The sequence below is a fragment of the Corythoichthys intestinalis genome, chromosome 6 (genome assembly GCF_030265065.1).
Source record: "Corythoichthys intestinalis isolate RoL2023-P3 chromosome 6, ASM3026506v1, whole genome shotgun sequence".
Classification (NCBI taxonomy): Eukaryota; Metazoa; Chordata; class Actinopteri; order Syngnathiformes; family Syngnathidae; genus Corythoichthys; species Corythoichthys intestinalis.
The window spans coordinates 46,252,420-46,277,768 of record NC_080400.1 but is presented as its reverse complement, the minus strand read 5'-3'; the positions used below and the strand labels follow the sequence as shown (position 1 = coordinate 46,277,768).

Here is a 25,349-nt window from a genome sequence, read left to right as displayed (position 1 = left end):
AGATTTAACAACAAATTATGTATCTACTGTGGAACAGCAGGACACTTCCTCCGCAACTGCCCAATACGCCCGGGAAACTCGGGCTCGCCAGTAGCAGAGGGGCTACTCGTGAGCCATATGAGCAACATTCCCTCTCGCCGGCTCCAACTCCCGGTTACGCTCTCCTGTAGGGGCCAGTCACGGACCATCACCGCCTTGGTGGACTGCGGCTCAGATGAAAATTTCATCGACGGGGAGCTGGCTCATCAATTGGGGTTGGCGACGCAGACTCTCTCTGCCCCTTTACAGACCACTGCCTTGGATGGCCAAGTCTTGTTCCGGGTGACCCATCAGACCGAAGCCGTCAACGTCCTCGTATCCGGTAATCATCGGGAGGTGAGCCCTTTCCTCGTATTCAGGAGCCCTCGCTCTCCTCTTGTCCTCGGGCTGCCTTGGCTGAAAAAACACAACCCCTCCATTGACTGGTCACACCCCAAGATAACCGCCTGGAGCTCGTATTGTCACGCACACTGTCTTCTGTCGTCACTAATGCCGTCCTGCCCTGTCCCAGAAGTGGAGCCACCCGACCTCTCCACAGTCCCAGAGTGTTATCATGATCTCGGACAAGTTTTCAGTAAGGAACGCGCAGCTTCGCTACCCCCACACCGCCCGTACGACTGCGCCATTGACCTCCTCCCAGGTGCAGTCCTCCCTAGGGGGCGCCTGTTTTCGATCTCACGGCCTGAGAGGGAGGCGATGGAGCAGTATATTAAGGAATCCTTGGCAACCGGCATTATACGGCCGTCCTCTTCCCCGGTGGGCGCCGGATTCTTCTTTGTGCCGAAAAAAGATGGCGGCTTACGCCCGTGCATTGATTATCGATCGCTGAATGACATCACAGTGAAGAATAAATATCCGCTCCCGCTCCTCGAGTCTGCGTTCACCCCCCTTCAGGACGCCACCATATTCACCAAACTTGATCTCCGCAGCGCCTATCATCTCGTCCGTATCCGAGAGGGGGATGAGTGGAAGACCGCATTCAACACCCCCCTGGGTCACTTTGAATACCTCGTTATGCCGTTCGGTCTCACCAACGCCCCCGCCGTCTTTCAGAACCTCGTGAACGATGTCCTCGGAAACTTGATCAATCGGTTCGTGGTGGTCTACCTCGATGACATCCTGGTCTACTCTCGCACCCCCCTTGAACACCAGGAACATGTCCGTCAAGTACTACAGCGTCTACTGGAGAACAAGCTCTTTGTTAAGGCCGAAAAGTGCGAGTTCCACGTCCCTGAAACCAAATTCCTGGGCTACATCATTGGCAAGGGCCAACTACGCATGGACCCAGCTAAGGTCTCGGCGGTCATGAATTGGCCACTTCCTGCCGACCGGAAACAGCTCCAGCGCTTCTTGGGCTTTGCGAATTACTATCGTCGCTTCATCCGTGACTACAGCCGGATTGCTGCTCCTCTCACGGCCCTCACCTCCACAGCTACGCCTTTTTGCTGGTCTGACGCTGCCGGCGCAGCCTTCCGTGACCTCAAAGCACGTTTCACCACGGCTCCTGTGCTGGTCAATCCCGACCCAGCACTTCAGTTCATTGTGGAGGTCGACGCCTCCGAGGTCGGAGTGGGTGCAGTGTTGTCCCAACGCAGAGCCGACGGCAAAGTGCACCCCTGCGCCTATTTTTCCCGCAGGTTGTCCTCAGCAGAGCGTAACTACAGCATCGGCGATAGAGAACTCCTTGCTGTGAAGATGGCCCTTGAGGAATGGCGCCATCACCTGGAAGGAGCGTCTTCACCGTTCCTTGTGCTCACCGATCACAAAAACCTTGAATATCTCAAGTCCGCCAAACGTCTCAATCCGCGTCAAGCAAGGTGGGCCATGTATTTTTGCCGGTTCAATTTTAATTTGTCCTACATTCCAGGCTCCAAGAATACAAAACCCGATGCCCTGTCCCGGCAATTCCAGAAGAGCCAGTCTCAGGCGGAACCCTCAACCATCCTCCCTCCAACCTGCTTCCTCGCTGCCATGGAGTGGGAGATCGAGGCGAAGGTCAAAGAGGCACTCAGGGACCACCCCGACCCTCGTGGGGAGCCACAGTCTACGCTCTTTGTTCCTCCGGACCTTCGAGCCCAGGTATTAGAATGGGCCCACTCATCTCGTTTGTTTTGCCACCCTGGCATTAGGAGGACGTTGTCGGTGCTGCGACAGCGGTTTTGGTGGCCGACCCTTGTGACAGACGCCCGCTCGTTCGTCCTTGCATGCACGGTTTGCGCACGCAGCAAGACTACCACCCGGCCCAGCGCAGGACTGCTACACCCACTACCTATCCCGAGCCGACCATGGTCACATATCGCCCTGGACTTTGTCACCGGTCTTCCTCCCTCCAAAGGCAACACAGCAATCCTCACAATAGTTGATCGGTTTTCCAAGGCAGCCCACTTCGTTCCTCTTCGCAAGCTTCCCACCGCCTCAGAAACGGCTGATCTGCTCACTCACCATGTTCTCCGCCTGCATGGTATCCCAGCAGATGTGGTCTCGGACCGGGGACCACAATTCACCTCCCAGGTGTGGAGGGCTTTCTGCGCGGCATTGGGCATCTCGGTGAGTCTTTCCTCCGGCTATCACCCGCAGTCAAATGGGCAATGCGAGCGCACGAATCAACAGCTGGAGGCCGCCCTTCGATGCGCCACGCAGGCCCATCCTGCCTCCTGGAGCGACAATCTGGCATGGATTGAGTATGCCCACAACTCCCTCCCGAACGCCTCATCCGGTATGTCCCCGTTCCTCTGCTCCCTTGGCTATCAGCCGCCGTTATTCCCATCACAGGAAAAAGACATTGCAGTCCCCTCGGTCCAAGCTCACGTCAGCCGGTGCTCCCGGGTCTGGGAACGGGCTCGCACGGCGCTCCAACGGGCTTCGCAAGCAACGTGTGTCCAGGCCAACCGCCGTCGCATGCCAGCGCCCGTTTACACCGTGGGCCAGAAGGTTTGGCTCGCGGCCAAGTCCCTGCCTGTGAAGACTGGATCGGCTAAGCTGACCCCCCGGTTTGTAGGCCCATACGAAATTGTAAAGGTGGTGAACCCTGCAGCCGTGCGCCTCAGGCTCCCTCGTCATTTCCGCGTCCATCCCACGTTCCACGTCTCCCAGGTCAAGCCTGTTTCTTCATGTCCTTTGTCCCCCCCTGTTCCGCCCCCTCCTCCGCCTCTGTCGGTCGATGGAGGTCCTGCGTACCAGGTGCGGCGCCTGTTGGACGTCCGTCGCCGCGGCCGGGGGCTTCAGTACCTCGTCGACTGGGAGGGCTATGGTCCTGAGGAGCGCTCTTGGGTCCCATCCCGGTGGGTGCTGTCTCGGGCTCTCATCCGGGATTTCCACCGCGCCCATCCCGGTGCTCTCCGTCGGACGCCAGGTGGCGCCCGTGGGAGGGGGGGTCCTGTTAGGGCCTCCGCGCCTCATTCCTGAGCCCTGCCTCAGGTGAGGGGATTTTGCCTGATTACAGGTCTGATGTCAGATGGGTGGAGCGGCCACAGCTGTGGGCAATTACCATCAGCCAGCTTTAAAAGCCCAGCGGACGCACCACCACATCGCCCGATCAACTCGTCTGTTACTCACGTCAGTTGTATCTCGCATTCCTTACATGATATCTTTGCTCACTGGCTCACGACTACCTTGCTTTCGCCCCAGGTCCTGTTTTCTGCGCGCCCCTCGTCGGATTCCACGCCTGCCTCCCTTCCGAGCTTCCTCGTCAGCTCAACTACCCCGAGCCAAGCAAACTTCCACCCGCCACGCTCTTCTCGCGATTGCTAATAAAATACTGCTCGCCAGAAGTTGTCTGCATTGGGATCCCTTCCTGCTCACGCACAACCTAACAGTAGTATGAATCAGGACCATATGCGCAATACGAAACATAACCATGTATCATGTTTTTGCTTTATTCCAGACCAGAGCACCAATTTATTGTTTGGAAACATAACCTTAATTAAACCCAAATATGTATACAGTAACCGCGATCAATGTTTACACACACTCACACAAGAAACCTTTTTCTCTAACCCTAAAATATGGCTGTAGGCTACAACACATGTCAGGACAGTATCAGGCAGCGACAACACAAAATAAATAAATAAATAAACACATTACTCACATACCCATAAACTGCTGCTCCTCATATACAACCATGCTTTTTCATTACTCTATATTAGTGTATAATGTAAAAATGTCATGCAACACAGGAGACTACTGTAAAATGTTCACCTTTGTGTTGAAGTATAAGATGAACAAACGCTAATTGACCATAAAACCTGCCCTTTAACTTTCTGAAGTGAGCTGTTCGAAAGCTAACCTCACTTCTAGACCTATAGTAAATGGTAAATGGTGTTATACTTATATAGCGCTTTTCCACCTTTCAAGGCGCTCAATAGTACATCATCTACACACTAAAGCTTACCCATGTGTATTTGCACTCAAGAGTTAGCGACACCTCTCACTTTCTTCTCTCCCAGTTTAATATGTCACTCCCCTGTTAGATCCAGAAGCTGTCTTCACAGGTGGTCTGTCCCCTGTGGGCTAGGGTGGCCTAAATCCTGCATCTACTTTTCTTGCACAGCATGGGATTCTCTTCTGCTTTTCCGAGCAATGGGTCAGACCACCCCCAGAACACCAGTACTCTCGAAGAAATGTCAGGTTATGGAACAGATGGATGTCTACAGACAATGGAACTGTATGTACATATTCCTTTGCCCCTACTGAAAGACATCCGCCTTTAATGGAAGCCCTGATACACACAGAAGTAACATGTCTTGCATCTCACAGCAATAATAATGATAATAAAAATAATTACTGAGCTCTTACTATGATCCACAATATATGATGCTACAAGCCTTTCTTCAGAAACAAACTAGTAAATTGGGGATTATATGACAAGGCCTGGGAGTGAAATACAAGTTGACAGGTGCAGAAACTTCAAACAGGTAGAACAATAGTCGTAGGCAATTAAAGTGTAGGATTGTGGTTTTTTAGTGACGAATCTCAGTAAGGAAATGGGCTCAACCCGCAGAAATAAAGCAATACCAATCAACAGAAATATAGTTTCATTATGAAGAAACTCACAAGCAACAACAGGGGATATGGTAGCCAAAAAACAATTAAGATCCTTTATGGATTTTCATATATCATAGGTGAACTATTCTTTTTAAATGCAAAGCAAAGTTGAAGTAGTTATTTTTCTTTCATGTTGGAGTAAAAACATTCCGGCAGGGTCACATTTCCAATCACTGTACACACGCGACTGGAAAATTGGAGATGCAAATTGCCCATCCAATTACAACCACTCTCAGTCTCCACTCCGATTTCTAAGTAGATCGTGCTATTGTTACATCTATACAAGCTCATTCATTGTCGGGCAGTAAAAGGGATGTCATATTGCACTGCATTCAGCCAACTCACCCACAAGAACGACGGATGATCGTCTCCTCTCAGTAAATCCAGCGCGAGAATGTATCAAAAAGAGAATTCTGTGATATTTCCCAAGATGCCAAATATCTTCTCCACCCGCTATAAGACGGCAAAGTACGGGGTCGGGTTAGGCGTTACTCAAGCAGGCTGGCACTCTCTCACTCATACACGCACACACCTAAACACGGCATTACAACAACACAACCTTACGCACGCATTGAAGCTAAAAAGCACGAGAAAATGAGGCTTTCGGGTTAGTGTTGCCCCGTGTGGTTCTTAAACTGTAATGCTCGGATGCTTTGCCTGTTCACTGCGTGTGCACTTACTGGGCTGCTCCCCTCCGGCTCCACCCGCTAAGTCTGCCTTCCCAGTGCGCCCATTGGCACACGCGGCCGGACATGCAAATCCACACTTCCCATTGATGTTTTCCAGAAAGGACAGGGAAAAGGGGGTAAAACGCAGGCGTGTTTCCATCGCTCCACTGCGCCACTGTGCGGTAAACCGCCCACTGTGTCTTGACTCCGCTTGACGTCACCTCACTTATAGTACATACAGTAGTACACATTGAGGGAAAACACACTGGTATGAAGAGGGGACGGCGGTACATTATTCCAGACCTGGGTTTAAACATAAGTTTGTTATTCTATTTTTCATTCGCATTCTCGTATTTGCATTATTTATCATCAGAAAAAAAAATCCTTGAAAAACGTTTACCTTTCTTATAGACAGGTTTCCGTGGTAATTCCACTTTACTTCTGCTTATTTATTATTTATTTATTTATTATATTATTTATTTCTGCTCGCAACTTCCGTTTTCCAATTTCTGTATTCTCGCAGTCGGACATCCGGGCATTAATGGCGTCACCAGCCACAACAAAGCGTCGCCATATTGAAATGGGGGCAAAACACGAGTCACATGCGGTTGCTCTGTCGTGCATTGTAGTACAAACGCATTGAACGTTTGTCTTACTTGCGGTCTTTTTTCCGTCGGAATGACTAAAAGTTGCCGTGTTGCGGGTTGTAACACAAGGAAGAGTTCGGAGCCGCATTTGAAGTTCTTCATTCTTCCTCGCGAGAAGAAAAGGACAAGCTATTGGCTGAAAGCAATCAATCGTGGAACAGTAAAAGAAGACGGTTCCGTGGACCAGGCACATTTACGTTTGCAACCGGCATTTTATTACTGGTGAGTAAACTACGATTTTTTTTTTTTGCCCCAATTAGTTGCTAGAATTCAATAGACTAGCCAGCGGTTATTATTACTGGAACCGAAAACACACAAAGCGTTATTTTTCTTTTGCCATGAACTGCTCTGATCGGTCAATCGGTATATTATTGGCCTGGTGGGAATTGGTTATTTTGCCGTAACGTATTCACGGCTAAATAACGCTTGGAGGCGAATTACCGGTTACGGCAGAAATAATCACTCCATATATACTGCCAGTTTTCTTAGTTCCACACAGTACACATTCCACTTAATTGATAAAGGTCAACTTACTGGGTGACTTTATGAGGTAGTTGTAGATGTTTCCGAACTCCACTGCAGGCAATTCCTTTGGATTGTTTATCCAGCTATCAGCTGCGACTTTGTATGGCCAGATTTGCAGGTCAATACGCGCTAATTTTAAGTTGTATCGACACAAAACACAGCTGAAATATATGAATTTCAGACAACATTTGTCCATGGATGTTTACCTGTGCATGCCCCCCTCTCAAAATGGCGACACGTTGCTATGCGAGATGACGTCATCGTGATATCACGCCGACTGCGAGAATCCAGAATAACAGTGAAGCTGGAGTAACATTACTAATCAAAATCCCTTAAAAAAAGACAATTTGGAAATACTGCATCCATCTACCATCAATCATCCCGACAGGGTACAAGCTCGTGCCACCACGAAGACCGGGTGTTTTTTTTAGCTGTGTTGCCGTTGTGTGATGGAAGGTATGTTCTTCCTATCATTGCATTTTCATGTGTCCGGTGCTCCAAAAAATAATGAAATGAAAATAAAATCTTGTGCATGAAACGACTTGTTGCCTTTGATATTGTTATTACGATAATGATTGTAATTAAGATGATTTTTTATATTATTTACTACAATTGCTCTATCTGTTGCTAGCCTGTGGCTAATCTGTGCGTGTAGCATGGCACAATTATGTGAACGCATAAAAGCAAGTGTTACAAGTTTTTTGTTCGTTTGTTTACAGGTGGAAAACACTGTTAGGCAAGGGAAGACACATTGACGTGCCTCACAACAACACTTACTGTACGTTGATGGACATATATCGAGACTGCGTGCATTCTACCCAGGGGGCGGCCGAGAGGCTGGGGCTGGGAGACGGTGGCTCACCTCGCGGCGGACCGCCATCTCGATCCCAAGATCCAACTACGAGCTTTTTACCTGCAGCAACTTTAAAATACACTATTGGAGCTGGAATTACCATGGACAGTGGGAGAAAGTGCCCGTCTGGAGGCCGTCGAGGGTCTCAGTAATGTTGGGTGAAAGTTTGGCGAGCCTCCCTTAAGCTCTGCTGTCTGATAACACATTCCTCGTATGCTCAACCTTTGTTAATACTTTTCTAATAATTTTATAAATTGTGATTTATTGACCTGTTTTGCTCCTGCACCAATCATTTTAAATAAAACAAGAAATAGAATCATGTTGTCCAAATGTTTTATCACGATCAATATCTGCAATAATAAAGAATTACATACTATTTTTCTTTATACAGTATATACAGTGGTGCAAATAAGTATTTAGTCAACTACCAATTGTGCAAGTTCTCCTACTTGAAAAGATTAGAGAGGCCTGTAATTGTCAACATGGGTAAACCTCAACTATGAGAGACAGAATGCGGAAAAAAACAGAAAATCACATTGTTTGATTTTTAAAGAATTTATTTCAAAATTAGAGTGGAAAATAAGTATTTGGTCACCTACAAACAAGCAAGATTTCTGGCTGTCAAAGAGGTCTAACTTCTTCTAACGAGGTCTATCGAGGCCCCACTCGTTACCTATATTAATGGCACCTGCTTTAACTCATTATCGGTATAAAAGACACCTGTCCACAAACTCAGTCAGTCACACTCCAAATTCCACTGTGGCCAAAACCAAAGAGCTGCCGAAGGACACCAGAGACAAAATTGTAGACCTGCGCCAGGCTGGGAAGACTGAATCTGCAATAGGTATAACACTTGGTGTAAAGAAATCAACTGTGGGAGCAATTATCAGAAAATGGAAGACATACAAGACCACTGATAATCTCCCTCGATCTGGGGCTCCATGCAAGATCTCACCCCGTGGCGTCAAAATGATAACAAGAACGGTGAGCAAAAATCCCAGAACCACACGGGGGGACCTAGTGGATGACCTACAGAGAGCTGGGACCACAGAAACAAAGGCTACTATCAGTAACACAATGCGCCGCCAGGGACTTAAATCCTGCACTGCCAGACATGTCCCCCTGCTGAAGAAAGTACACATCCAGGCCTGTCTGCAGTTCGCTAGAGAGCATTTGGATGATCCAGAAGAGGACTGGGAGAATGTGTTATGGTCAGATGAAACCAAAATAGAACTTAATGGTAGAAATACAGGTTCTCCTGTTTGGAGGAGAAAGAATACTGAATTGCATCCGAAGAACACCATACCCACTGTGAAGCATGGGGGTGGAAATATCATGCTTTGGGGCTGTTTTTCTGCAACGGGACCAGGACGACTGATCTGTGTGAAGGAAAGAATGAATGGGGCCATGTATCGAGAGATTTTGAGTAAAAATCTCCTTCCATCAGCAAGGGCACTGAAGATGAGACGTGGCAGGGTCTTTCAGCATGACAATGATCCCAAACACACAGCCAGGGCAACAAAGGAGTGGCTTCGTAAGAAGCATTTCAAGGTCTTGGAGTGGCCTAGCCAGTCTCCAGATCTCAACCGCATAGAAAATCTGTGGAGGGAGTTGAAAGTCCGTGTTGTCCAACGACAGCCCCACAACATCACTGCTCTAGAGGAGATCTGCATGGAGGAATGGGCCAAAATACCAGCAATAGTGTGTGAAAAGCTTGTAAAGAGTTACAGAAAATGTTTGGCCTCCGTTATTGCCAACAAAGGGTACTTAACAAAGTATTGAGATGAACTTTTGGTATTGACCAAATACTTATTTTCCACTATGATTTGCAAACAATGTGATTTTCTGGGGTGGTTTCCCCCACATTCTGTCTCTCATGGTTAAGGTTTACCAATGTTGACAATTACAGGCCTCTCTAATACTTTCAAGTGGGAGAACTTGCACAATTAGTGGTTGACTAAATACTTATTTGCCCCACTGTATACAGGCGCTTCTACGCACAGCACGGTAAGTCTCTGAGTCTCTACGTCGTGCTGAATCCATTTTTCGAGATTCTGAGGGTTCCTCTGGTTTGATTTTGCAGTTTTAACTTTAAAATTCAGAACAGAAATTTTCCAAGACGGCGCCGCCCGTATTTCGTTCAGGAAACTTGTCGATACATTTCATTTATGTTCCAAGCCGCTTATCTTCACAAGGCTCGTGCGGGGTGCTGGAGCCTATCCCAGCTAACTACGGTAGTAGGCGGGGTACACCTTGATTCTGTTGCCAGTCATTCGAAGGGCAGGGGCGGACGAACAACCATTCACGCACACACACATACCTAAGGTCCCTATAGGTATTGTTCCTCGGCTAGGGTCAATTTAGTGTTCAATCAGTATACGATTCATGTTTTTGGATGTGGGAGGAAAGTACCGGGAGTACATGCAAACTCCACACAGGAAGGCAAAAACCCGAGATTAAAATCTATAAACAGAAGACAATGTCACATCTGGAATGAGCTTCAGATTTTTGCAGTCTGCCAGTCTGCTATCCATTGGCTTTCTATTCTATTATTACTGTGTGACCGTTCTGTCATTCTGTCAACATGAACTAGTTAGCGCAGCACTAGAAAGCTAAACTTTGTCATCAATTCTGGTTGTGATGTCATAACCAGAATTGCTGTGTGTGGTGTGTGTGTGTGTATGAACTTATGAAAGTATGAACTTTTGGGATTCAGGTTCTCATCCGAACAGGAAGAAATGGATCACCACACACAAAGATAAGACTACAGTAAAACAAGTAACCCTTCTTTCTTAATATGTCAGTTATTGAATCCTATGTTGTTTAGAAAGAAAGACTAATATTCACCTTTCTTATTATTTGCAGAAAAAAGGCCCACTGAAGCGAGGGAATAAATTGCTAATGGATATGAAGACAGGCGTGCGTGTACATGGTCACCATTTTATAGCACCTGGTGTCGGAGGCCAATACAGCAGCTGTGTTGTTGAGGATAGAACATACAAAGTGTAGCTGTAATGTCAGCATGAAAGTGCTTATGGATTAGCAACTCAAGGCAGCACTTTCCTCTTTATTTAAAAGCAAAGACAACTTTACCTTGAAGCTAAAAATATCTGAGATTGCGTCTTTGTTGCTGGCATTGGCTAAATTGTCCAATACATTAGCCAAGATGATTCTAAACATCTCCAAATCTATACCATTATCAGCGGAGCATGGTGGTCAAAAACAGCTTCCAAAGATTATTTGTCACACACTGAGTGAGCATTGATATAACAAAGCTTAATTTCCAAATTTTCCCAAACAATAAAGCTTTTACAGACATTAAAATCTTTATTTCACAGTTCATTAAAAATAACATGAGGCCTTGTAGATTATGCTGCATTCACGCTATATTCCACGCAGTGACGGCAGACTAATTTCAGCCCGCTGTGGACAGAGAAGGATGGCTGTATGTAAGAGGTCAAGATTACATAGAGTATACATCAAGCCAAGCCATATTTTTAAACTAACCCCTCTCAACCCACCCCACCACCCCAGAAATGCCAGGTGTCCTGTAAACGTATCAGTACTTAAAATGGTGTAAAACAACTTTGAGGTTTGTAGAGGAATGGGAAGTACTGTATACTAAATGTTTCCCTTCTTTCGAGTTTTGTCACGTTGTGTCACTTGTAGGCATTTTTGCCTTGATTTGTGTGGTCAGGGAAGGACCCTTGCAAATAGAAATACAATAGCCACCAACAACTCATCTAAAATGTCCACCATGGCATACCTGAATATGTGTGTGAGAGACAGGGTGTAGGCATAAACCAAACCATTAACCAAGTAAGGCAACTGAGTTTCCACTGTAAAACATACAAACAGCAGACTTTCGGAACTGGGATTTAGACCCCTTGATCACGGGACGACCCACTCTGCAGAATTACAGCCACATGAGGCAATATGTGGAGTAAAAAAGTACAGTGTGTTTGTAAATATTTTAATTTTGGCATGTTTTTCCTGCAAGAGTTAAATTTTTTAAATCATACTTAACTCATTCTTTGTATTATCTCCCTCCTACCATGCTTAACACATGCCTCTGGGACACATCAGCCCATTTTAAATAGTGTAAGAAATATGAAGAAGCATTTTTTTTCATGACACTCTACTGTATATTTTGAACAAACAACTGCCGGGGCCACCGGGTAATATATGGTAAACGCAGCTATGCAAGACACATCTTTGGAATACAGTGTTATTCCACAATATATGCATGCTAGTGAAAGCTGTGCAACAGGGCAAATGTTTGTTCTTCTCTTAAAACAAACAAAAAAAAGATGGCCTGGGGACTCCACATTTAGGTTTGCCAACGGCAAGCAAGCCAATTTAAACGGATCAACAAATAGATAATTCCAAAATGATTATCGATTTCCAATTAACACAGTCGCACAAGCAAGCGAAACTTTCTCAGGTTCCACAGCCTACAAAACCGTTATTCCTCCAGCCACATATTTTCTGCCTCTTGTCCCAGTCAGATCACAGAGCCTATTTTAGCCAACTTTAGGCAAGTGGCAAAGTACACCCTATTCATGTTCACAACTGTGAGCAATTTAGAGTCTATTTGATCTACCATAGATGCTTTTGCAATGTGAGAGGAAAACAAAAATCCCACACAAGCAACAGGAGAACATGTAACTCCACACAAATAATCTGAGATTTGTGTCGACCAAAGGTTCCACTAGGCTGCCAAACAAATATTATGTTGTAATTTTAATGTTCATTTAATTGTTTAGAACATGAAAGTACAGCCTGAGAGCTTAGTGGAACCTTGGGAGTAAAATCAATATCATACCCATACACCAACCAGTCAGTAGCCAAACTGAGACGAGAGGTTAAAATATACACAGTACTTATAAATGCACAACACATGTTCAGAGAGAATGTTATTCTCCAGCCTTCATGACTGCAAATTTCCCGGAGGTTGACTAAGCGTTTGCCTGTGCTGCCTTCTGAGCTTGCCTCCTCATGTTGTAGGCGTTGTACACATCCAGAAACATGTCCTTGCACGGTATGCGTGCTTTCAGTTTGGAACAGATGAGGAAGGAGCCGGCCATCTTGCGGTGGAGAGAGTAAGTCTCTTCTGGTGGAGGAGTCAGGCGGTGTCGCAACATGACAGGGACGAGGCTCTGGATGCGTTGCGTAGTGCTTTGGGTGCCAAAGTCAAAGGGCTCAGAGGATGCAAAAGCCTCACCAAGAATCATCACTGCCTCCACATGAGCGTCTGTGAAAGCCTGGTGAAAAAATACAGGAGAGATTGTGGAATAAACTTGACTTAATGGGAATTCTTCACCTTTTACCCTTAAGGACATTTGAGAGGTCAGGCCATTGATATTCAACTAGGGGTCTTTGATCACAATCTCAAACACGCAACCCCCACACACAGTACACACAGATCATCAGTCTCACTTCTTTCGGTCTATGACAAGACTAGTGCAGCAAAGATTAACTCCAGCAATTCGATTAGGAAAAAGCTTTGAATCAAATTTTGCTGCTTCAAGGATTCGTGTAATTACAGTGGTGTTGTCATGGTTTACTTTGAAAGTGTTGCATTTACTTTCATTGATTTGGGTGGATACACTGTCCTCTAGTGGCAACAGTGACTATGCCATAACTTATTTAACATGGCTTAATCCAGCTGCTGCCGGTTAAAACCAACATAAGGTAAGTTTTTGTTTGAACTAATATGTTTGTTTGCATTCGTTATTTAGTTAAGAAGTATATTTTGGCGTTTTTATTTATGAGAATATGTGTTTGAACGTTTTGTTAACCTCTTCAGAGCTGCTGAAGGACATGACGCATCTCTAAACCAATAAATACACTGAATTTAGTTGCTATTGCCACCTCTGGGAGATGAGTAGATGAAACTTTACCCATCGAAATCAAATCATGAGGTTTGGCACGCCCTATTTGCTATTTTTGGCTCTTTGAAAATGGGCAACTTAAAAAATGATAATGTAATGTTTTCATTTCTGATCAAACACACATTAACATTAAAAATAACCAAAGCATGAAATATCCCTGACCAAAAAAATGCACCTTGTTCTGGTGTTTAAGTAAAAATCAGCACAGATTTTTTCCCCCAGCAGAAAAATATGCAGGTCTGAAAGGATTAAGAGGATTGTAAAAAAAAAAAAAAAAAAAAAAAAAAAAAAAAAAGTTTGCATTTTATAGCATTTAAGCTAGCGGACTTCTGTTAGCCAGATCCTCATTTATTCATTTTATATACTGCTGAGACTAAGCTCAGGTATTTCAATTCATTTTTAAATCCATTTATTGCTCTTGTGAAATGAAAGAGCAATTCTGCATCGTTTGAAGAATTACTCATGTATTTCATTTTGTATTCGAAGAAATGCGCTTTTGAAAGTGCAATCTTAGCAAGCCAAAGTAAATGGTAATGCAGACATAAACACTTGTTTCTGCTATACATCTCCTAAAATTTATTCCACAATGCATTAAATGTTTGTTATCCGATTACTCGAACTAACTAATCGATAGATTAATCGATTACTTAAATAGTCGATAGCTGCAGCCCTAGACAAGACATGGACACATTAATCCGTAACAAGTTTTTAGTCTTTCGCTAAAATGTGCACTTCAGAAACAGAATTGAGTAGGGATAATGAAATCTGACAGCCAAGCAGAGGAATGGGATGTGGTTATTTAAAAATAGAGCTAGCTGTTGTCTAAACCTTGTGAAAAATAAATGACCAGGGCTTTTGAAACTATTTGATCCTACCTTGGTCCAGGGCTTTTGAAACTATTTGATCCTACCTTGGTCTCGAAACCTGTGAGGAACTTCAGGTCTTTGGATTTGGAGAGAACAGTATCTCGATCACCTACAGAAGCTGCGTGCACTACCTGCATACAATTGTCACACAAATTAGCACTCACTTTTAAACGTAAATTAAATAAATCCTAATGACACGTCATATTTTTCATCAATCTTACCTCAATGTAGTCATTTGTAAATGATTCTTGGTAATCTCTGCATGCTCCAAAATCCAACAGAACCACCTATAGGCATTTTGTTTTCGTATTAAATGAATTTCATTTTAAACAAATCAGCATTTCATTAATTTAAGATGAGTAAATGTACCAGTCGTATTTTACCTTGTTTGTTTCTGAATTGTAAAAGAAGTTGGCCCAATTGGGGTCTGTCTGCATGAACCTGAACTCAAAAAGCTCCCTGAGACACAACTGGAGGATGTTGAAGCAGATCTGAAAATTTCAGAAGGAAGTATGAGTGTTTGATACTTAATACTAAAAGAGTCATGTTTTTGTATGGTCTGATAACTCTCATTAGTCATTTTAATCTTCTGTAAATATTTTATTTTTATTTTTCTGATTTCGTCCTGTAGCTTGTTGCCTCTGAATCCTGTAAAAAAACTGAGTTAAATATTTGGCTGGCTTGATACATTTTTGACATTACAATTGACCCAACTCTTTTCTATTCAGTTGCATATAAGGAATGTTACTGAAATTGCATTCTTCCACCTCCACAATGTCATAAAGACACGGCCCATTTTATCCACATCAACCCATCTTCTTTACTGTATATTTAAAAAGGGTTGAATCAGGTCAAACCTGGTTTCTGGTCTCCTGGTCCAAGTCCACGCAGCAGTCTAACGGAACCCCCTGCACCAGCTCCATTGCCAGCACTCTTCGTGTAGACAGTTCATCGATCACCTCAGGAATCTGGAAAAAATTGTCTCCCTCCAGCAGTGATCTGGAGGCCATGGATACAACATTCAGTACAATGCAATTCTAAACAGTCTCCTGACTCTAGTGTATGACAAATCATTGCAAAAATGTACATTGCAAAGTGGGTGCCACATGCCTACATTTTCTTTTATTTTTTTATGCCTGAATTTGATGCATCTCTGCAACCCACAGGCAAGTGGTAAATAAATAAAGAATGAATTAAAGAGAAAATATTTCCATAAACTTCATAATGATTTTGACGTGTCAGATTCGACCTTCACTGTGCAATGCCTTCAAGTAGGGGGCCACCCCACAATCCGCTTCAATTATTCGCAGTCGGTTGCAGAGACATTTATGTTGAAAAAGTACGAAAGCTGTACTGCATACAAACAGGAAGGATTGTCCAGGAGTCATTTGTTCGAGAATTCAAGGTAATTATTATGTTTTTTGTTTTTTTCACAAGAATTTTTTACGTAAAAAGCTCGTTTTAAGGCTGCCGCCACATTGTCTAACAGACTACCATCATTCTTCGACATATTTACGTAAAATAAATGCTAACTGCGTTTTTTTTTTTTTTTTTTTTTTTTTGCTTTTAACCAAGAATCGCGACTGTTCTACGTTCATATCTATAAAGAATTCAGGGATTTAATTAAGCATTTATTCACAAGAATTTTCACCAGAAAAGCTCTGTTTACATATGGCGGCCACCACATTGACTGAGAGACTAGCATTGTACTTCGACATATTTCCGTAAAATAAATGCTAACGGCACGTTTTTTTTTTTTGTTTTTTTTTTTGCTTTTAACCAATAATTGAGACTGTTTTACGTCCATATCTTTAAAGAATTCAGGGATTTAAGCATTTATTCACAAGAATTTTCACCGGAAAAGCTCTGTTTACATATGGCGGTCACCACATTGACTGACAGACTAGCATCATACTTCGACATATTTACATAAAATAAATGCTAACTGCAGTTTTTTTGTGTTTTTTTTTTTTTTTGCTTTTAACCAAGAATCGAGACTCTTTTACATCCATATCTATAAAGAATTCAGGGATTTAAGCATATCTTCACAAGAATTTTCACCAGAAAAGCTGTTTACATATGGCGGCCGCCACACTGACAGACAGACTAGCATCGTACTTCGACATATTTACGTAAAATAAATGCTAACTGCACGTCTTTGTTTTTTTTTGCTTTTAACCAAGAACCGAGACTGTTTTACGTCCATATCTATAAATAATTTTGGGATTTAAGCATTTATTCCAAGAATTTTCAACGAAAAAAGCTCTTTGTCTGGGATTCCACTCTGTCAGCTTTGACGGCCACGCCAACAATGCAGGGCCCTTATTAATCGGCCACACGCCCAGTGTTCCGTCAATATCATTATGATGTATATGATATTTCCATAATCTAGAGCTGGACCTTTATAAAGATTTGCAGCATCAAAAATGAATGTGCAATTCATTGCACTTACACCACCTGAAAAAAGCAGTGGAACATATTTTCATGTAACTTTTACCGACAGTATCTTACCGATCCCAAAAAAACATCTTGGGGTAATATTCATATTAAAAATAAAATCCCATATTGTTGAAACTTTCTATCCTATGACTTGGTCGCCAATTGTTTAAAGTCTCCCTTAAAAACTATTTTCTGTGCTGTCAAGGTGAATTCAAGAATTCAAACAAAGACTATACCCAAGCAAGGACAAACTAGATCTACAAATACAGCAGAAAATGTTTATTTTTAAAGATTAAAAACAAATAGTTGGGCTTTCACATATTGTGCGTTTCCATCTTCAAGGTTTTCAACACACTAACTCCATCTCTTCATTCACTTCATGATGAGGTGCAATCAGGTGAAGCAATGTTTCATATCATGCATATGTATACATTCATGAATATTCATGCTGTCATCTCATGGAATCTTCAAGGAATAAGTGTTGTACTCAATGTTGGCTCGAAGCATACTAATATTTTAGGATCTCAGGGCTGGTGGACCTTAGTGGAAAAAAATTATACAAATAAAAAATCAAATACACAAACTTACCTGAATTTCTTGGCACACTCAGCTTCCCTCTCATAGTCACACTCCCATGCCAGTTCTCGCTGAAGAACCTCCAAGCTGCTGTCTGCGAAGAGCCCTGAAAAAGAATAAATCCATGCAAAATGAAGCATTGTTTATCAAAGAAAAGGCATCATGATTGTCTTCAAAGGCAACTATGTAGTATCAGTATCTAAGCAAATCATGAAACTCAATAAAAGATGTACAGGTTAAGATAAATAAATTTGGGGTGAATTCAGCAAAAGTATCCTCATTCCTGTGGTACTAAAAATGAATTAATGAGCTGTCCAGAAATTACTACTGGATAGGAGTCCAACAATAATGTCAAGGCATTGGATTTGAAACCACAGCACCACCTCGTGGTGCAAACTAAAACTGCTGGGATTAAAACTACAGACTTGATGAGAGATGTGATGATCCTTTTTAAAGATACATAATGCGAAAAATTTAAATCGGAGCTAAAAATACTAGTCTTTCTCAAAAAATTAGCATATTGTGATAAAGTTCATTATTTTCTGTGATGTATGATGCGAATTTAATCTGTAATTTTTTTTTTTTTTGCACCAGAGACTGCATAAATCCAAATCCAATACGTCATCAATGCAAAGTATACGAACAAACAGGTGTTGTATGTGGTTCTTAAAAAATTGCAAATTAAACAAACATTTTTGTAGCAGTGGTTTGCAGTCTTTTTTTCTACACTATCTCACAAACCCGAAACACACAAAGTATACTAGTCCTTCTCAAAAAATAAGCATATTGTGATAAAGTTCATTATTTTCTGTGATGTACTGATAAATATTACACTTTCATATGTCTAAGATTCATTACACACAACTGAAGTAGTTCAAGCCTTTTATTGTTTTAATATGGATATTTGTCATAAAAGTCAAGAAAAAACAAAAATCCCTATCTCAAAAACTTAGCATATTTCATCCATCCAATACAAAAAAAGTGTTTTTCAATACAAGAAAAGTCAACCTTCAATTAATTATATCAGCTATGCATTTAATACTTGGTCTGGAATCCTTTTGCTTCAATGCGGCGTGTCATGGAGGCATTCAGACTGTGGCACTGCTCAGGAGTTATGGAGGCCCAGGATGCTTCGATAGCGGCCTTAAGCTCATCCACAGTGTTGGGTCTGGTGTCTCTCAACTTCCTCTTCACAATATCCCACAGATCCTCTTTGGGGTTAAGGTCAGGAGAGTTGGCAGGCCAATTGAGCACTGTAATGCCATGGTCAGGTAACCATTTACCAGTGGTTTGAGAAGGACTAGTATACTTTGTGTGTTTCGGGTTTGTGAGATAGCGTAGAAAAAAAGACTGCAAACCACTGCTACAAAAATGTTTAATTTGCAATTTTTTAAGAACCACATACAACACCAGTTTGTTCGTATACTTTGCACTGACGACGTATTGGATTTGGATTTATGCAGTCTCTGGTGCAAAAAAATAATAATTTACAGATTAAATTCGCATCTACATTTAAACTAGAAACAGGTGTTACCTTCAGGTAGTACGACGCTCAATTTAAGAACTGACATAAGGTTGTTAATGTCACTATGGATACTCTCTGCCACTCCGGGGTACTATAAAGGACATAAAAAGACAATCAAAAATGATTAAGACAAAGTCAGTGGCCAGTGGTCACATTGCAACTTACCTGGATCTTCATTGCAATTTCTCTGCCATCTTTTAAAACTCCATGATGCACCTGACCAATGGAAGCAGCAGCAAAGGGTTTGTCCTCAAAGGATGACAGCTTTTCTCTCCAACCTGGACCGAGCTCTTTCTCTAAAACATTCTAAAAGTGTGGTGGGAATGGAAAATTAGACTAATAAAGTACATGCACTATACGTAATTGGACTCAGAAAGTGTGTGAATAGTTACGACTGGATCTGGAAAATGTAAAACTACTTGAATGAGCAACGGATTTGAAGTGAAAATTTGGAGAATCGCTGACCTATTTCAAAATTTCCAATGTGGATTCATTTTGGTTTTACCGTTGATGTTGTGAAAAATATTGGCGTCAAAATATTCACAATATTGTGATATCGCAGCATTAAAAGTGCCTGATTACTGTCATGGTCTTGTCTCTGTATTAAATAATGAGCCGTTTTTACTTAAGAACAGCTCTTTGAGCGTCCTTAAAATTGGCGCAAGAGCCCACACTTGAATCAGATTGAGCATCCCTAGAGAAAGTGGCTGTGCACGGACGCTCCCAGTAAAACCTAATGAAGCTTGAAAGATATCTATTTTGCTCACATTCATTTGCCAGATTGGCATGAAGTCTGCACTCTGTCGGACTCTCTCAAAGATCTTTTGAAGCTGGGGGTTGATAAAGGAGTTGTCTGCAGAGCGAAACATATACAAAGCTTGTCAGATAAAACTGAGCATGTACTGCTATCCAGTGAGTTCACAAGCGTAGTACTGTATGTACCTTGTATGCTTAGCATCTGTCCTATCTTAAGTGCAGCTCCACGTACTTTACAGAGTGTGTTGACAATTCTCTCTGCATTGGCTTCTGACAGAAGTGGGGAGTCTAGCAAGGCATTCATATCTCCAAAAAGAAAGTGAAGAGTATGTGTTAGTGATAAGTCGGACAACAGAACAAACTCACTTTGCAAGATTTCATTTCATGCCAGTAATGGTTAAACCTGTCTCCTAGCATTTTATTTTCTTGTCGGCCTAAAATCCAATGTCAGGACAGAAGGAAATTACCTTTTTGTTTGCCTCCCAGTGACTGTTTTGCTACTTCTGCAATGGCACCAATTCCCAGACCGACCGCCAGTCCTGTGTTAAAAATATGTTCGATGATGTGTGGCTTGCCAAATTTCCCAAGTCCAAACACACTAAGTATCCTTCTTACCTCCAAAATTGACCAGTCTGCTAATTCTCGTTGCAGGCACCTTCCTCTCTTTGGCCCGTTCATTAAGCTAACATAATACAAAAACAACAATTATGCAGAATGTTTATTATACATTCTCTACAAAAAAAGACTAATATTATTTACTGTAGAATTGAGACTAAAAATAACAGTTGCTAAAAATTAAAAGTTTGAACTCGACTATAACCCTTAAAATTGGTATTGCAGTGTGTCACTCAACGCACCCTCTGTCGAACAGGTTTAACCAAGCCCTGCTTGGCCTCCCTGGCCTTCTTGATATCTTCCGGTGTGAGTCTGGTCACTACTGTATCATGGACATATCTGGTCTGGTGGTAGAATCTATGATGCAAGGAAAGAGTCGTGTGGAGGAAGCGTGTGTTTTGGCCTTGCCAACCTGGACCTGCTGAACCTGGACCTGCTGAATCTGTCCGTGGGTCTCGATGCACTCCTAAGGTATAGAGATGGCATACTTTGCATCAAAGCAAGGCCTGTTCTTTACCGATGTCCATTATGTCAAATGAACTATCTATAGTCCAACCGAACCAAAATAGGTGACAGGGGAATATCTAATTATTATTATTATTTCAAATTATTGAGTACATGTAGGTAAGGAAAAAGTAATCACGGAGAAGGTGACTATTGTATTTTGAATTACCTCTACTGTATCTACTGTGAAATTAAATGAAAAACAATAAAAAGAGTATAGTGGCATGCAAACGTTTTGGCAACTTGTACCCAGAGTTCTAAGAGTAAACTAAGTTCCAGTATCAAATGTCTTGTGTTTTTCAAAACTAGAATGATATACTGACGATGATGATAATGATGATCAAGTATATCAAGAATGATAAATGTCTTTAAAAAATTTTTAAAAATACCTGGAGCACTACTGTCAGTCTGTGTTTGGTCATTAGCATCAGGAGGAAATTCTGAACGCACAGCCCATTTCGCAGCTTCATCAGGATCCACATTTTCCCAGCCCTCCATGTCAGGAAAGACATCCTCTTTGACTGACTGTTGCTGAGGACATATTTGGAAATTTAATTGAGATACAAAATAGAAAAAGATTATAAACTCTTTCCCCACAACTTTCCAAGTCTGTGACGTGCCGTTATTAAAATACCCCAATAATGGAGAAGAACAGAGTGCAGTACACTTTACACAGAAAGCCCTGTGTCATCAGGTGAAAAAAAAGAAAGGGAACATCCATCCATCAATCCATCCGTTATATTCCGCTTGCTCCGTATATCAGGACAGCAGCTTTAACAGGGAAGCCCAGACTTCCCTCTCCCCAGCCATTTCAACCAGCTCCTCCGGCGGGATCCCAAGGCGTTCCCAGGCCAGCCGAGAGACATAGTCTCTCCAGCGTGTCCTGGGTCGTCCCCGGGGCCTCCCGCCGGTGGGACATGCCCGGAACACCTCTCCGGAGAGGCGTCCAGGAGACATCCGAACCAGATGCCCGAGCCACCTCAGCTGGCTCCTCTCAACGTGGAGGAGTAGCGGCTCAACGCCGAGTTCCTCCCGGATGACCGAGCTTCTCACCCTATCTCTAAGGGAGAGCCCGGACACCCTGCGAAGGAAACTTATCTCGGCCGCTTGTATCCGGGATCTTGTTCTTTCGGTCACGACCCACAGCTCGTGACCATAGGTGAGAGTAGGAACGTAGATCGACTTGTAAATCGAGAGCTTTGCCTTTCGGCTCAGCTCCTTCTTCACCACTACGGACCGGTGCAGCGTCCGCATTACTGCAGACGCTGCACCGATCCGCCTGTCGATCTCTCGCTCCCTCCTACCCTCACTTGTGAACAAGAACCCAAGATACTTGAACTCCTCCACTTGGGGCAGGATCTCATCCCCGACCCGGAGAGGGCACTCCACCCTTTTCCGACTGAGGACCATGGCCTTTAGGAATTCCGGGCAGATCTCATCTACCCCCGGGGCCTTGCCACCGAGGATCTTTCCAACCGCCTCAGTGACTTCAACCCGAGAGCTCGAAGAGCCCACCTCGGAGTCACCAGACTCCGCTTCCTCAAAGGAAGGCGTGCTGGTGGAATTGAGGAGGCCTTCGAAGTATTCTCCCCACCGACTCATGACGTCCCGAGTCGAGGTCAGTAGTACACCATCTTCACTATACACAGTGGTAATGGTGCACTGCTTTCCTCTCCTCAGACGCCGGATGGTGGACCAGAATTTCCTCGAAGCCGTCCGGATGTCGTAGATAGGGAACAAAGAACTAAATTTGTCTGATATATAACAATAGCGGAAAAAAACCTAAATTAAAGTCAGTGTTTCCAGAAAGTGGCCACCATTAGTGTATTTTGGACAGTAGATTTTCAGATATATATGAGGAAAATCTAAACAAGCAGCTTTCATTGTTGTTGTTGTGCTGTGTTCATGGTCCCGTCATAATTACAGTGTTTTTTAAAATAAGTTATTCTGACCTATAATGCACCATAAAAAAAGGCAAGACAAAGATGGCTCCAAAGTAAGACTTTTTGGCCTTTTTTGATACTGTTAATTGTCAAGTTTTGCTTTTATATAGAAATATATACATACAAAGGTGATCATTACCATAACGTGTAATATTATTACCTGTTTTTAGACATTAATCAATAAGACATTTTACTGTAAATAAAATATTAGGGAGCTCAAACTGTTGATAAAATGTTACTGAATCATAGCATTCTGCTATTTTAACCCCTTCAGACCTAAGCATGCTGCTGAAGGACGTAACGTGTTTGCGTCTCTAAACCAATAAATACACTGAATTTAGTTCCTATTACCACTTCTGGGAGCTGATTGGATGAACCTTTATCCATCGAAATCAAATCATGAGGTTTGGCACGGCCTCTTTGCTATTTTTGGCTCTTTCACAATGGCTGACCAAACGCAACTTCAAAAAAGGATAATGAAAACTGCTCATCTATCATTAAAAACACATTAACATTAAAAATAGCCAATAAAAGCATGAAATATCCCCGAACAAAAAAAACTGCACTTCATTCTGGTGTTTGAGTAGAGTAAAAATCAGCGCAGATAGTTTTTTTTTTTTTGGCCCAGCAGGAAAAATGCGGCTCTGAAGGGGTTTAGCTAGCTTTGGTAAATGCTCTTCATCATTACCATAATGCATAGCTTGCATGAGAATCACCCATTAGATTGTGGTTTAACTGCATCATCTTGAAAATACGGACATTTGCAAAAAGGAAATACATCGTAACAAATCTTACCGTGTTGCTGCCACCCATGAACTTTCCCACCAGGTCTTCCACCATTTCCTGAGCAACTTTTACACCTGCTCCCAGTGAAGAGTTGCAGGCCATGAACCTGAGCTGTTCTCCCTGGGTGTTGATCAGGGCACATCCCACTTTATTTGCCCCTCGTAGGACCTGCAAGACCTCTGACAACAGCACTGTGGCAGAGGTGCAAAAGTTATACAGAGAGAATGGCTGAGAAAAAGCAAAACAACAATCTTGCAGTACCTTTACAGAATGTTGTTTCAGAAAAAATAACTCAGAAGTGATAGCTGTTACTTTATTTATAAATGTTCTAATGTACTGTACAATGCAGGGGGGCCCAAACTTTTTCTCTCTGAGAGCCGCTTCTCGAAAATCGGAGGATGCAAGGGCCAACTTGAAATCCTTCCACTTTCATTAGTTAAACAGAGGATCGGAGCCGGTATTTTTTTAATCCAATTAACTCATTGGCAGCCATTGATGGCGACAAACGGCGATGATAGTTCAATCGCTGTCAGGCCCCCAGTCATATTGGATTGGACGTCTATCACTGTCCAGGGCAGTGAAACATGCTCACTTAATGCCTGCCTTTCTAGATGAAATATTTATATTTATACTGCTGAAACAAACTTTGCAGAACAAAGAGAAAATGTCAAGTCAAACATCAAGAAAATCACAACCAAATTAACTCAATTTATCAGATTGGGTTTTTTAAATGCAATTTACTTAAAAAAACAACAACAACAACAACAAAAACAACAATCGAATTTCTCCGTAGTTTTCTAAATTGATTTCAGCCGCTCATGTTTTGACCTCTTAGCTAATGGAGAACAACTGCATGAGTGACTATCTCCATCTAGTATTAAAACTGAGACGTTGAACAGAATGTAGGCTGAATTAAAGAGTCGTGTGCGGTCCATATTCAATGATACAGTATTTTCATAAGTTTTTGCAGGCCAGTAAAAACTGGGCAGCAGCCGCAGTTGGGCCACGGCCCATAGTTTGGAGTTTGGACACCACTGGTATGGTCTAAAACAGGGGTGCCCAAATCTAGTCCGCGAGATTACCTGTCCAGACTATTTTCCATGTCTCCCTTCTCCAGCATACCCCAATCAAATAATCAGGATAGTTATCAGGTTTCTACAGAACTTGCTGATGAGCTGATCATTTAATGCAGCTATGTTAAAGGAGGGAGTCATGGAAAACAACCTGGATAGGTGATCTCGAGGACCGGATTTGGGCACCCCTGGTGTAAAATAATGCGTTTTATAGTGATCTTTCTGCCGGATGAACACCGGAAATATTCAATGTTTACATGCTGATAATGTCACGTGCCCGCACGTTGACTGTAGAATGCCATTAAATGTGTTTTGTGCAGGCACATTATGTACGACAGGTACAAGTGAATACACTTAATAATCTCGCCACTTATAGCCATCGCTAACAATACTGCAATAAACTGCATCCATGCTAGGCATATTGTTTAACGCACCAGTAGGAGAAGGACGAATGTCATATGACTAATTTGAAACACTTACTTTTACAGTATGGCTGCGATCCCAAATACGTGATACGATCAACCCTCTAAGGTCGTTCTCTGTAAGTAAGGAAATGTATGTTTTGCAACGTTACGGGATACCGGAAGTGATGTTTTG

The 25,349-nt window shown here is 42.9% G+C and overlaps 2 protein-coding genes across 6 annotated transcripts in view; both read right to left on the bottom strand.

Annotated features, from left to right (window-relative positions):
* Positions 1-5,901, bottom strand: part of numbl (NUMB like endocytic adaptor protein) — a 124,048-nt gene extending 118,147 nt beyond the window's left edge. For 2 of the 5 annotated variants that reach the window (XM_057838354.1, XM_057838356.1), the window contains exon 1: positions 5,428-5,745. Coding sequence is in view for 2 of the 5 variants with exons in the window: in XM_057838350.1 (XP_057694333.1) it covers positions 5,763-5,836 (74 nt within the window). In the remaining 3 variants the exon portion in view is untranslated. The other 3 variants (XM_057838355.1, XM_057838350.1, XM_057838351.1) reach the window with 3 other exon arrangements.
* Positions 5,902-10,885: 4,984 nt separating this feature from the next.
* On the bottom strand, positions 10,886-25,349 carry coq8b (coenzyme Q8B). Its single transcript, XM_057839970.1, has 16 exons — positions 25,233-25,349; positions 23,689-23,870; positions 21,340-21,481; positions 20,689-20,912; positions 20,447-20,513; positions 20,299-20,370; positions 20,018-20,137; positions 19,843-19,928; positions 19,241-19,381; positions 19,085-19,166; positions 17,563-17,656; positions 15,393-15,534; positions 14,919-15,026; positions 14,757-14,822; positions 14,580-14,666; positions 10,886-13,039 (listed from the first exon to the last, which is right to left on the bottom strand). Coding segments are annotated over exons 1-16 (1,920 nt in total). The 5' UTR covers positions 25,234-25,349; the 3' UTR covers positions 10,886-12,733.